The 13867-nt window shown below is 39.4% G+C and overlaps 1 protein-coding gene across 10 annotated transcripts in view; it reads left to right on the forward strand.

The window, feature by feature from the left end:
* The window catches only part of PAM (peptidylglycine alpha-amidating monooxygenase), a 136094-nt gene that overhangs the window by 59825 nt on the left and 62402 nt on the right, over nucleotides 1-13867 (forward strand). For all 10 annotated transcript variants that reach the window (XM_030511385.1, XM_030511393.1, XM_030511391.1 and 7 more), the window contains 3 exons: nucleotides 8714-9219; nucleotides 10383-10503; nucleotides 12465-12522. In XM_030511385.1, the coding sequence (XP_030367245.1) occupies nucleotides 9128-9219; nucleotides 10383-10503; nucleotides 12465-12522 (271 nt within the window). In that variant the 5' untranslated portion in view covers nucleotides 8714-9127. The remainder of the gene's footprint in view (nucleotides 1-8713; nucleotides 9220-10382; nucleotides 10504-12464; nucleotides 12523-13867) is intronic.

Here is a 13867-nt window from a genome sequence, read left to right on the forward strand (position 1 = left end):
GGAGTGGCTGCAGTGTCTGCCACTAGGATTGGAGTGGTTGCAATGTCTATTGCTGGGGTTGGTGCAACTGTCGTGCTTGGGAGTTGAGTAACACCAACAGCTGCATTATCTGTTGCTGACGGGGTTTGAGTAGCTACTGTGCTTGTCACTGGGGTTGGTGTAGCTGCGGTGCTTGGAGTAGCCATATTGTCTGTTGCTGTCGGGGTTTGAATAGCTACTGTGCATGTCACTGGGGTTGGTGTAGCTGTGGTGCTTGGAGTAGCTATATTGTCTGTTGCTGTCGGGGTTTGAGTAGCTACTGTGCTTGTCACTGGGGTTGGTGTGGCTGCGGTGCTTGGAGTAGCCACATTGTCTGTTGCTGTCGGGGTTTGAGTAGCTGTTGTGCTTGTCACTGGGGTTGGTGTAACTGCTGTATTTGAAGTTGGAGTAGTTGCGTTGTCTGTTGTGGTCAGGGTTTGAGTAGCTGTTGTGCTTGTCACTGGGGTTGATGTAGCTGCTGTACTTGGAGTAGCTGTGTTGACTGTTGTGGTCAGGGTCTGAGTAGCTGCTGTGCTTGTAGTTGGCATAGCTGCGTTGTCTGTTGCTTTGCCATCAGATCCAGAGACATTTTTTTCCCTTTGAAGGTGCTGGATAGTGTTGAGCAGGGCTCTGTAGGCATAGGCCAAGCTCCAGCACGTTGCCAAAATTTGTCCCTCTCTGGTATAACCAGGACGACAGCACACCTCGTTTAAGTGTTTTACTAGTTTTTCCGGATGTTGCACTTGTTCAGTGGTGAAGTTCCAAAGCACTGGAGGGGCCCACTGGCCTAGGTACTTGCCCATACTATCCCACACACCCTGCCACTCATAACTGTCCAGCCTCAGGGAAAATCTCCTGGTGGTCCTCCTATATCGTCGTCTAACCCTAGACCAGATTCGAACCTGATACTGCTGAATTTTTGACATTAAACGAAATAGGATGTTCCTACGACGGGATGGCCGTGGGTAAAACACACTCCGTATGTTTGCCAACATGCTGATCCCCAGCACAATCAGCAGGCAGGTTTCAAGGGTACTCAAAGGCCATCTAAAACCTTCAGAACTCTCAACTGCTGTTGCAAATAGGCTGGTGGGGGAACGGGGGGTGAAAGAGAATGCTTCCTTCGTAAGTTTACCCCCCGAGGAGAAAAAAAAAGATATGCAATTGCTAAAATATTTCATTATATACCTCCCAGTGTATAGTGGTGATGGCCACGCTGGAAGCACAAACCAGACCAGTTTCATGATCAATGAGTCTATTGTATTACAAGTCATTACCATGAAGTACAGTGAAACAAGAACCTTAGCCCAGGCCCCCCAGCCGATAAACACTAAAACAGCAAATAGTGGCTGTAAGTAAGGTACAACATGCTGAAACTCTGAGATCAAGCGCAACACGTCTGAGAGCCAAATAATCACCATTGTGACGAGTAGTAACAATGAATGCTTATCACAAATATAATTAAACACACTCTGGTCAGATCTGTCGTTATCTCAACCTTTCGAGCCCCACGTTGGGCGCCAAAAAGAAACTGTCATGGTTTGAGCCCAGCCGGCAACTCAGAACCACACAGCCGCTCGCTCACTCCCCCCCCCCCCCCCTTCTTCCTCCCCCCGCTCCCGGAGGGATGGGGAGGAGAATGGGAAGAATGTAACTCCCACGGGTTGAGATAAGAGCAGTCCCGCAACTAAGGTATAACACAAAACCACTACTGCTACCACCAATGATAATAACGATTAGTGAAATAACAAGGGGAGAGGATACAATTGCTCACCACCCGCCGACCGATACCCAGCCCGACCCCAGCAGTGATCCGGGCCTTCCAGGTAACTCCCCCCGGTTTATATACTGGGCATGACGTGCTGTGGTATGGAATACCCCTTTGGCTAGTTTGGGTCAGGTGTCCTGTCTCTGCTTCCTCCCGGCTTCCCCTCCTCCCTGGCAAAGCATGAGACTGAGAAAGTCCTTGGTTGGAATAAACATTACTTAGCAACTACTAAAAACATCGGTGTTATCAGCGTTGTTCCCAGGCTGAAAGTTAAAAAACACAGCACTGCACCAGCTACTAAGCAGGAGAAAAATGACTGCTATAGCTGAACCCAGGACATTCTTCTAGTCATAGAAGAAAGGAATGCATATTGTCCAATTTCGATACATTTGAAAGTATGTGAAGAGTAAACCCATTTAGGAAGCATCCAATTTCACTGCTGTAATACATACAAGAATTTTGTCAATGTATAAATACTTTGCTTCCTGTGACGGAGTGGAAAATGGTTTTTTCATCATAATGAGATACTTCCTTTAAAAATATGCACCATACTTATGCTCAGCAGATGAAATTTTACAGAAGGTTGTTCGTAAAAAACAAGAATAAGAGCAATCATATTTCTCCTCTTTCTCCTTTAATATTCATATTGGAAAAATGTTTTGGCAGCAGAAGATACACATTTGTTAAATCTAAATTAAATGAAGAGGCAAGCTATATTTGTCAACTTACAATTCTCATTTTTAAGAAGTATCTTTAATGTTATACTAAATTCAGTGTGGATTGCTGCCAAATAGGGGTTCCTTTATACCCCTGCTGCATGCTCACATGATTTCTTTAGTAGTAGAAGTATAGCAGCTGATTCTGGCACATTGACCAGTCGATCTGATGGAAAATTAATACAGTGCTGGTGTAGACAGAGGGGAGGGCATCAGATTCCTGAACCAATGCAGGCCAAGAGAAGGAGGAAAATAAAAGCCAGCCTACAGTTACAATGTGTTTGGTATATGCTGAAAATTTATCTTTGACTCTTTTGGAGGTACAGCAGTCCAATCAAGTCTAGTTTGAAGCAGCTGCTTCTACTCTAAAAGAAACTCATTAATTTTTGGATTATTTATAATCATGTTTTAAATGTTTTCCTGTAAAACTATGTAAAAAAAAAAAAAGCTTCAAGGAAAGTAAACAGTTCTCTTCAAACAATGCAACAGAGAATTTTCTAAGGTGATAAATGTATTATTCAATCAAAAAAGTTTGGTAAAAACATCACACAGAAGTCATGACATGTTTTGATACTTATTTAAAAACAAAAACCAAAGCTCTAAATTCAGGGCTACATTTGTTTGACTACACTATGCATTAAAAGTTAGGTAGGCCCTGTTTTCTGTAATCATGGTTTAATTGGTGTCCGAAGCATTTTAGGCTGTAAAAGCCTACCTGAGGAGAGTTTTCTTGTCTTTCTGTCATTTTCTTACCTGTTGATAGCCTTTTATGGGCAGTGCAGTTGTAAAAGTAACCAAGAGACCTCAGTTTGGAACGAGAAAGTTCTTTTCATCTGCCACCACAATCCAAAGAAAATCCTTGGTATCATGTATCCTTGGTATCATGTATCCTTGGTATCTTTTATCTTCTCCATATCATGGAGGGTATTAGAAGTTGCATGGTTATAACCCCTTACCCAGATCACCTGCTATCAATTTCTCTTAAATTGTTTTGCTACTTTTACCTGATACTGAATGGGCCTTACATGTTATTCTTAAAGGTTGAAAGAATTTATTGTCACAGAATGGTTGAGGTTGGAAGGAACCTCTGAAGGTCATCTGGTCACCTGGTGCCGTGGTGCCCAGGACTGTGTCCAGCTGGCCTTTCAATATCTCAAAGGATGGAGACTTCACAATCTCTCTAGGCAATCTGTGCTGATGCTTAATCGCCCTTACAATGAAAATGCGTTTCTTGATACCCAGATGGAGCCTCCTGTGTTTCAGCTTGTGCTCATTGACTCTGGTCCTGTCATAGAATACAATCATAGAATTCTTTAGGTTGGAAAAGACCCTTAAAATCGTCGAATCCAACCATTGACTTCATACTAAGAAATCCATTGGTATACCATGTCCCTAACCACCACATCTACACGTCTTTTAAGTACGTCTAACGATGGTGACTCAATCACTCCCTCGGCAGCCTGTTTGAATGCTTGAAAGACCTTTCTGCGAAGAAATTTTTCCTAATATCAAGTCTAAACCTTCCCTGGTACAACTTGAGGCTATTCGTCTCATTCATTACTTGGGAGAAGAGATTGATACCCGCCTTGCTACAAACTCCTTTTAGGTAGTTGTAGATAGGGTTTTTAATCCAGGGGAGAGCCTTGTATTCTCCAGACTAAAGCCCCAGTTCCCTGAGTCATTCCTCATCACACTTATGCTCCAGGCCCTTCACCAGCTCCATTGCCCTTCTCTGGACCCGCTCCAGCACCTCAGTATCTCTCTTGCAGTGAGGGGCTCAGAACTGAACACAGGATTCAAGGTGCAGCCTCACCAGTGCCCAGTACAGGGGGATGATCACTGCCCTGGTCCTGCTGGCCACACTGTTGCTGATACAGCCCAGGATGCTGTTGGCCTTCTTGGCCACCTGGGCACAAGCTGGCTCATGTTCAGCTCCATCAATCAGCACCCCTAGGTCCTTTTCCACTGAGTAGCTTTCCAGCCACTCTTCCTCAAGCCTGCAGTGTTGCATGGGGTTGTTGTGGCACTTTGCCTTGTTGAACCTCATAAGCATTGGCCTTGGCCCTTCAATCCAGCCTGTCTGGATCCCTCTGCAGAGCCGCCTTATCCTCCAGCAGATCAACACTCCCAGCCAACTTGGTGTCATCTGCAAATTTACTGAGGGCGCACTCGATCCCCTCATCCAGATCATTGATAATGGTATTAAACAACCTGTCACCTGGCTTCATCCTCTTTGCATCCTCCTTTCAGGTGTTCATATACATTGATGAGATTTTCCCCTGAGCCTTTTCTTCTCCAGGCTGAACATTTCCAGCTACCTCACTCTTTCCTCTTGGAGAGATGCTCCTGTCCCCTCACCATCTTGGTGGCCGTTCCTTGGACTCTCCAGGACATCCATGTCTCTCTCGTACTGGGGAGCCCAGCCTTGGACCCAGCACTCCAGGTGTGTCCTCACCAGTGCTGAGTAGAGGGGAAGAATCACCTCCCCTGACCTGCTGGCAGTAGTTTGGCTGAGGACACTACTAGGCTTCTTGGCAGCAAGGGCACATCGCTGGCTCATCTTCAGCCTGGTGTCCACCAGGACCCCCAGATCCATTTCTGCCAGGCTGCTTTCCATCTGGACTGCTCCCAGCATGTTCTGGTGCCTGGGGTTGTTCCTCCCCTGGTGCAGGACTTTGCACTTCCCCTTGTTGACAGCCTGAGGTTCCTGTCAGCCCATTTATCCCTCCTGCCGAGGTCCCTCTGAATGGCAGCACAACTCATTGGTGTATCAGCCTCTCTTACCAGCTTGGTGTCATCAGAATTACACATCTGTGTTTCTCATAATTGCACTACCAACTCCTAGATATCTTAACTGGTTTGTGAGATGTTTTTTATTGATGCTGTGGTTCAGGAGGTTGTCTAATATGACAGCTTCTTGCCCAAATGCTTTTTGTGTGCGTGTTTGACTAAAGTGTCGTAAGTGGCTGTATTTAGCGCATTAATGAATCTTTAAGCTGATCCCACAACGTATTGATTTTCGTGTGCTATTAGAAGCTAAGTGCTTCAACTTGTAGGCCTACCTGCAGTTCATTTGTGGAACTGACTGTTGTTTGTATACCCAGTTGTTGCTTAAGCTTCAAGTTTTGTCGTAGATGAAATGCTGTGCTCTAGCTGGAGACAGAACTCAAATAATCCTTGTTTAATTCCATTATTTCAGTGTGTAAGAAACCAGAAAAGTGATTCAACTGCGAGAAATTACCCTATCTGTGATAGACATTCATATCAATTGCCATAAGCTTTGATCATTCTTTTTTTTTTCTTTGGTGGTTGAATGTGAGGTTTTTGCATCTCGCTTGTTCTCTTGGTACTATATATAAAATGTTTAGTGACTAAACTGGAAACAAGAAAGTATTATAATGTGCTGTACGAACTTGTTAATACAGAGCTTTCTTTTTCTGTAATTGTAATTAATTTGTAGAAATTGATCATTCAGTTTGGATAACATCATACTGAAATATCATTGCTGTATTTGTGTACTATTTCAAATTATATTTTGAGTTCCAATTTCTTGGCCACTTTTTTTCTTTTTTTGTTTTTTTCTCCCCCCCCCCCCCCCCCCAGCCTATTCAGAAAGACATCTTCACGCTAGTTGCTGTTGACTGTTTTGTTTTTCTTTACTACGCTGTTTTATATTGTTTTCTGGTGTGGCTGGGTGGGATAAATAACACGCTTACGTTGCCCAATCTGATTTTCATCTCCATTTCTCTCCATTCACTCTTTATCAGTAATTATGTCTTACATAATGAACCTAAGTAACTGTGTAATCTTATTATTGAATCTCTCATCCTCACTTTATTCCCTTGTTGTCTAGTACTCTTGCATGTTGCGTCATATCTAAAATGACATTGAAGTCTCTTCAGGATATTGCTGCCTGGTTTGTTTTTTCTTTTTTCCTCATTTCCTTCCAAATGTAAAATTTGGTTGTGCAGGGGTCCAATACTAAGTATCAAGTGCATTACACTTTTTCCTATTCATATCCATCCAGCCAATGAAACTGTAGTTAAAAACCAAGCTTGTGAATGAAATTGGCCCATTTTTTAAGTAGAATGTACAGATGTTATACATACATGTATTGATCTCAGTACATATTTAATTTCTTTGCTCTTTTAGATAATTCCAGGTTATTTGTTTCTCTTTTTCTTTCTTGTGGTCAGCATTCTAAGAGCCATGAATCATTATATATTCGTTTGTAGCATTAAGACTCGTGTTTTGGTGATACAAGGCATGTCCTGCTGATTTTTGCTATTACCTGCAGTGAGAATTGAATGCTGCTGTAAAGAAACTCTCATATTTCAGATAATCAGGTTTCTCTGTAGCTTCCTTTTATTAATTTATGTACCAGGTAGATGTTTGTTTGATGTTACCAATCTCAGACTTCCTGAAGCTTGCAAAAATTGAGTGTTTGGTTTTATTACTAATCCATGGAAAATACCTTTGCAGATTCAAAAAAAAAAGAAAAGGTCAAAACATTGTAATTCTGTCTGTGTTAAGATCCAGTGTATCATTCCTGCATGTCTTCTTCAGAGTTCTTGCTTGTCAAGTGTATTTACAGTATGGCCTAGTTTCTTATGTAATACAAATTTAAACAGTACTAGAAGTTCCAACAAGGTAAATTACAAAGATGCTTAACAGTTAACTCTTGTGTAATTATACCTAAAAGACTAAAAGTAATGAAGCCTTCTGTTTTTATAGATGCCTTAGCTTTTTGTGAAGCATATCACACTTGCCTTTTTTGTATTTTTTTAATTATTTTTGGTTTTCATCATAGTACAGTCATTTATACGTGTTGCGGCTTTCCATAGTTTTCTGGTGAAGATGATTTAGGCTACAGAACTGAAGACATGGAAATTTACATTAAAAAAAAAAAGAATTATGCTTGTGTCATAGCTTGCATGAATGGTTCTGCACAGCTCTGGCATGTCTTTGGCAAGCTGAAAGTAAGATGAAGTCTGTTTGTAGTTGTTTATGACTGAATCTTTTTCTTATCCTTCAGTTAATAAAATATGCAAGTTTAATGATGATTAATGTAATCAGGTTTTAAAAACTTACAAATAGTTCAGTGGAAATGTAGTGTAGCTGCTAAACAGCAGGCAGCATGGCTTCTTAGTCTATGCAGAAGCCCTTTTTTTTTTTATAAGAAGTTTTTTTGCATGTGTGCCCTGAGATAGAAGGAACTTTCATAAAACACATGAATTTCAATTGTGTTTCCTGTCAGAATCCTGCTTTTCTATTTTGTCATTACAGCAGTATTTTGACTATGTCTTCCAGGGGCTGGAATATAGTTGGGCTTGGGTGTTTTTTTCCTATTAATATTTATCTTAAAAGAATTACTACATAATACATTTTAAAGACTTTAATTTTTAGTATGACTTGAAACTTTACTTCTGCCGGAATTGGAATGCTCAATAAAAATACTAGTGTATGTCTTCAGTAACACACTGTGTGATTTTCCAGCATACTTACAAAACCACTCGAAATCTTGAAATTAAAATGTTGTGTCAACTGAAATGTATAAGAACAGTTGAAGTTAAAGTGATGAGGAGAGTAATAGTTTATGCTGATATAACCCGAATTTATGAAAGGATATAAAGCAGTCTGATCTCAATAGTTCTTGTTGCAGCAGTTCCAAAAATAATTTGTAGAATCAATTTTCTGAAATGGATATGAAAAGTAACTGAAGTACATAGGAAACAGATGACATAATGGTGTATTACAGGTTGCATTAGCAGTAAAATATTCTCCCAGCCCACAGTATGTGCAGAAGCATTTAGTGATAGTTAACAAAATTTAGAAACCTTGATTATTGCCACATCAGCATTTGGCCTTTTTTTGCTGCTTGTAGAACACATTATGCTAGTGTTCGTATGTGTGAAATACTCCATGCTTTGCTTTTTACATATTGAGGGGGTTGGGGGGGTTATATTTGTTCCTATCATGTAACATGTGTTTGAGAGCGTGTTTTGTATATCAATATGAAATGTGTCAGTTTCTGACCCTGTATGGATGAGGAGGAATCAACAGACTTGGTGCAATCTTTGCTAGGTTAGGCTAAATAAAGCTTGTGAAACAACTTACTCTAATGTATTTAAAATGCCTCAACAGGGATTTGGTGAGAACTAATGCTATGATGCATTAGTCATCCTTTAAAAGTCTGCTTCTATTTTTACAGGTTCTGAAGGATGATTGACGCTGGTTTCTGTGATGCCAATTGCAGCACAGTGGATTGATAAGTAACATGCAGATTTAATTGCACAACCTGGGGAGAAAGCAGTAGGAGTGCTACTTCTTTTCAGCTCCCTAAGTGGACAGAAGTGCAGTGTCATCTATCTGCAAGGGAAGATTCTTCAACAGATTTTTACAGCTAATAATAGAGACAACATAGCATCATCCACCTTCCTGATTTACTGTGTATCACCTTCCAAGACAGATGGTCTGTCAGAAGCTGGAGGATGCCCGCAGAGCACATAATAATGAAGTAGTGAATTGATACTGCTGCTGCAGCCTAATTGTCAGAATCACAGCCGACAGAACTGCACTGCCCTTCTTCTGCTTGCTTACTCAGGCCAAAAGCAGCAGGGTGGTCATGGCTGGCCTCTTTAACAACCTGCTAGTACTGTTTTTTGTTTTTCAAAACATCTGTCTGGGTTTCAGAAGCCCACTTTCTGTCTTCAAGAGGTGGGTTATGCAGGAAGACCTTACGTGTTGAATGCATCCAGTCACTTAACATATTATGGATATATGAAAAAGCACGTCCTAGATAAAAACGTGCATGGTGTTTGTTTGGTTTTGCTCGCTTGCTCTGAATTTACTTTCTGCAGTTTTGAAATAGCACTTTTGTGGTATTGAAGACAGAAAGTCTTGTTTTATTCATAGGTTGCTTCATAAAATACGAGTTTAGGATGATAAAACTACAATTAATGAAAATTTTTAGGTAACACCACAGGTGTATTTGAGACCACACAGGGTGTAAATATATTTCAACTGCTCAAGTTAGCTTGCAGTATAAAATGATGTTTTAATGAGAAAGCATCATCTAGGTTAAAACTGGGCAGTCCTGGGAAGTTGCGGGGGGGGGGGAGTTGTATGCAGAATTGCATAGGTAAACTTGAATATACTGTGGACAAGAAAAGTTGTAGTCTCTTAGCTCTCCAGAGAAGTGTTTTACTCTTTGTGAGGTATATTGGGCACTATAGTTACCATGTCGTTTCTGTATTTTTGTATATATATACATGAATATACATATTCCAAATTTATATCAATGTTACATCGTGTTTCAGATGTCTTACCATTTAATTCCCTACTGTGATTTTTTTTTTTTTTACAATTTATTTATACATTGTATTCAATACAGACTTTGATATTCATGTGAAGTTGTAAAACTTACTGTTTTACTTCACTGCTTGTGATAGGAGTTGCTATGTATGTTGTGGTGTTGGAATTAAAAATTTCCCCTTTACACGTAATTTAATCTGTACTGAAATACACATCAGGCACATAGTCTTAAAAAAAACCCCAAAACTTGTGAATGATTAACAGTACTTGAAATTTTTTAGTGAATTAATTCTCTATCTGTACATCCATGTACCTCAGACAGCTACTTAGATGAGATGACAGGTTACATTTTAGCTAATGTTTTCCAAACTAGTCTGTGTGATTGCTCAGGGGAACTGTCTCAGTAAATTCTTGATAACTTAAGCTCATGAAGGAGTGAAATTTTGAGATCACTCCTGGAGCTCCTCAGCATTGTCAAGCTTCCTTACTAGTTCTCAAGACCCTGCTTTTTAGAAAGACAAAACAAAAGTAAGTATTTTAAAAAGTCTTTCCTCCTTCATTTTAAGGTACAAAGATACTACCAGATCTTTTTCCAGTGAATGCCTTGGAAGCGACCAGCCAGTGATTTCACTTGGTCTGTCAGATTTTGCATTGGACATTCGCATGCCTGGTGTGACACCTAAGCAGGTGAGAGAAATGCAGTTTTTCTTTTTGGTACTTACTTTTTTTTTATATATATAACCTTGGGAAATAAAGCCTTGCCTACAATATAACTCACATAAAATGAATAAAAAACCACCAGCAAGATAACTTTTATAGATATATGTATGTCCTGAGAAAAGTAGGAAACAGAAAAGTAATCTCAAATGAGAGAAAAATCTTTGCATGCGATTATTTCTAAAAAGATTATTTCTACCATTTTAGAAAATAAAGCTGAAGTTTATTAAAACTAGGAATATGAGTTTTATTAAAGTGAAATATTTCCAGCTGTGCTAGTAAGTCATTTATTTGGAGTTGCAGTTTACAGCAAATCTCAAATGAGGCTGCAGTGAAATGAGTTCAGTTAAGATTAGCACTGCTGCAACTTTGGCAAACTCAGAAGACAACCAGAAAGCATTTCATAAGGGTAATACTTTTGACCCAGTATTTTAAACCCTAAAATACTCCAGGAAAGTTACTATAAACAAATTATAATAGTATACTGTCTCATGTTTGAAGTTGCTTAACTTCTGCTGAGCTGAGTGAGTGAAAATGAAGACAATAGTTAAGATTTTTAACATTAGCATTTTTAAGATTCACGTAAAAGTCTGAAATTCTACTGTCATCTTCACATGTAGCTTCATTAAGCAAGATAAACAATTATTAATAAAGTGGGTTTTTTTGCAGGAAGGCAATGCAGGGAATTATATATGTCATTAAAAACCCTGTGTCTCTTTTAGAGGGCTGCAGATGCTTGTAAAGACCAGGGTGTTGTGCTGCAGTAGATGGTGATTCATTGTTGCAGATAACACTTTTAAATTAAAATACTGAAGGGAAAATGAGGATTTCAGTTCTTGGGGAGCACCCCTCTGGGACTTGTAACTTAGAATAAGTGGTGTCATTCCAATGAGTGTAAAACACAAATATAGTTTCTACTAGATCTTATTTGTCTGCAGCAAAATATGAAACTTATAATTCAGAAAGAGTGAGAAGTGCTCTCAGTTCATCCACGTGCACATTTGTAATTGTTTTATTGATTTTACCTGAGGAGCCATTATTTGAAGAGCTAGGAAACAGGTATGAAGGGGTCAGTCACTTCGGATTCCTTAGTGGTATGCTCACCTGACAATCACATTTTTTATTTAGAGTCATGGGAAGCTAACAGAAAGATGTCTAATGGAACGAACCAGGTCTTTTTGTACAATTTATGACCAGTGTGACCTGCAGTAGATGTACAATCAGAAGGTTTATCTAATGTAAGAATTTTTCTGGGGGCTCTGGAGCTATTGGTTGTTTAGTCAAAAATGTCTCCAAGCTAGAAAAGGAAAGGGAACTTCTGAAATAGTACTGCTGCTGAGTTGAGTTCTTCCATAGCATCACTGTAGGCAATTGTATTTAATTTAATTTACCAAGGTCCTCGATGCTTTGGTTTCCCAGGTAATTCTTGTGGAAAACAGATACTGGAAATGAATCTCTTTGGGTACTAAGAAGTCTAAGTATCTGCATGTATTCCATGAAATTGAGATGAAGTTTTGGTAATACCAGTAAGGTTGTACCTAGATTATTAGCATTCACATTGTTGTTTTGGAATGATTACTGTAGGAATCATTTAATTCTTTTAATGTAGGGGCATACAGCTAACATACATCTTAAACTATGTAAAATATATACCTGGTTCATGAAGGAAACATGTACACATTTCCAAACAGGAGGAGGAGGGAAAAGAAACCCGAAATCTTTAGCATGTGGGGAGGGGGCAGTGTTTGTAAATCACTGCAGATTAATTCAGTGCTAAGGCTTATAAATATATAATTTTTATGTATTAGTTTGTTCAGTAGTCCCTCATTCATCTTCAGAAAGTGTAGTGAATTTTGATGCTTTGTTTCTATTACTTTCATTCTAAATATTCCAAATTTAGAGGTAATATCTGTTCTTTTGTCTTTTAATAGTCCGATACCTACCTCTGCATGTCAGTACCCCTGCCAATGGATGATGAAGCTTATGTAGGTAAGTTTTGGTTGACTGGAGAAACCTAAGCAAGCCATTTTAAAGAACCTCAGCATGTTCTGGTTTTTTTTCCTTTGAATTACATTGACTTAATCTTTGGCTGTCACGAGTTTCCAGAATGCGTTCATCATGGCTAATGCAGAAACAAACTAGAGACACCTACTTAGAGTCAAGATAACACAATGTTTCTGGAGAGATTCATGAGTAACAGTAGTTAAGAAACTGCATGCAGATGCCTCTGGCAATTGGTACCAAACAGTCCCATTTGTAAAATATTGGCTTTCTGTCTCTAGCCGGATACTTAATTCTGCTCCAGTGAGCAGACTGTTTATTTACCTGCTGGTACAGGCTTCAAATCCTTTGCACTTACAGTCAGTGTTGGCTGCAGTAGGATTTTACTTATCTGAGGGAAAAAACAAAACCAGCCAAATCCTCTCCCCTCCATTGGCTTTTTTTTAATGTCATGGCAGACAAATAGAAGGAAACGCTATCGTAATAGCGTGCAAATGCTGTGATCATATAGATCAGCAAACAACACCATCTGTTTGAAAAGTCAAAGTACCTCAAAGGTACTTGTGTTTTGTCTTGCGTGTGAACATACAGTTGTTCAGATAGAGAGAAGGCTTTTTGGTTTGGCTGAACATAGCTTCACCAGCAGAACACACTAGAAACCGAAATAAAACAAAACAATGAGGAGTTAAAATGTCTGTATCTTTCCTCCTTTGCTCTCTTATTGTGTTCTAGAATATCTGCATTTACAATAAATCTGATGGGAATCCTATGTAGTTTTTGTTGTAGTATGTTATGAGACTATTGTTCCCGATGGATTTCCTTGTGGAAATCCTTCAGAAACAGAATGTTGTGTTTAGTTTTTCATGTATTATAGTAACTAAAAAAATTGAGTAAATTTTCTTCAGTGCTTCCTCTGTATCTGTTTTGTAAAGAAGTCAGAATCTGACCTGACATCTTGGCTGTGAGTTTGGTCCCAGAAGGGAACATGAGCATTAAAAGAGAGTGAGTGAATGAGTGTCCACTGTCTAATAGACTATAGTTGCTGTGCAGTGTGTGCAATAGACTGTTCTGCTTTCATGTGATTCACAGAAAGACATACTACTAACTCACTGCATAAGCAGTTTTTATTTAGTGCTTCACTGAGTTGCAAACTTGCATCGTTCTATTCTTTATTAGATTCCTGCACGTTTAGTTCTGTCATTTGGTGTTTACATGTGTTAAAGCCACATAAATTTTCAGTGGTGTACATGTTTAGAAGGACCTACTAAAAGAATTTGCCTAAAAGTGGTATTTATGCAGAGTCTCAATGTGAATCATGCAAGGCAGCCTATTT

Source organism: Strigops habroptila, chromosome Z (genome assembly GCF_004027225.2).
Source record: "Strigops habroptila isolate Jane chromosome Z, bStrHab1.2.pri, whole genome shotgun sequence".
NCBI classification, from domain to species: Eukaryota; Metazoa; Chordata; class Aves; order Psittaciformes; family Psittacidae; genus Strigops; species Strigops habroptila.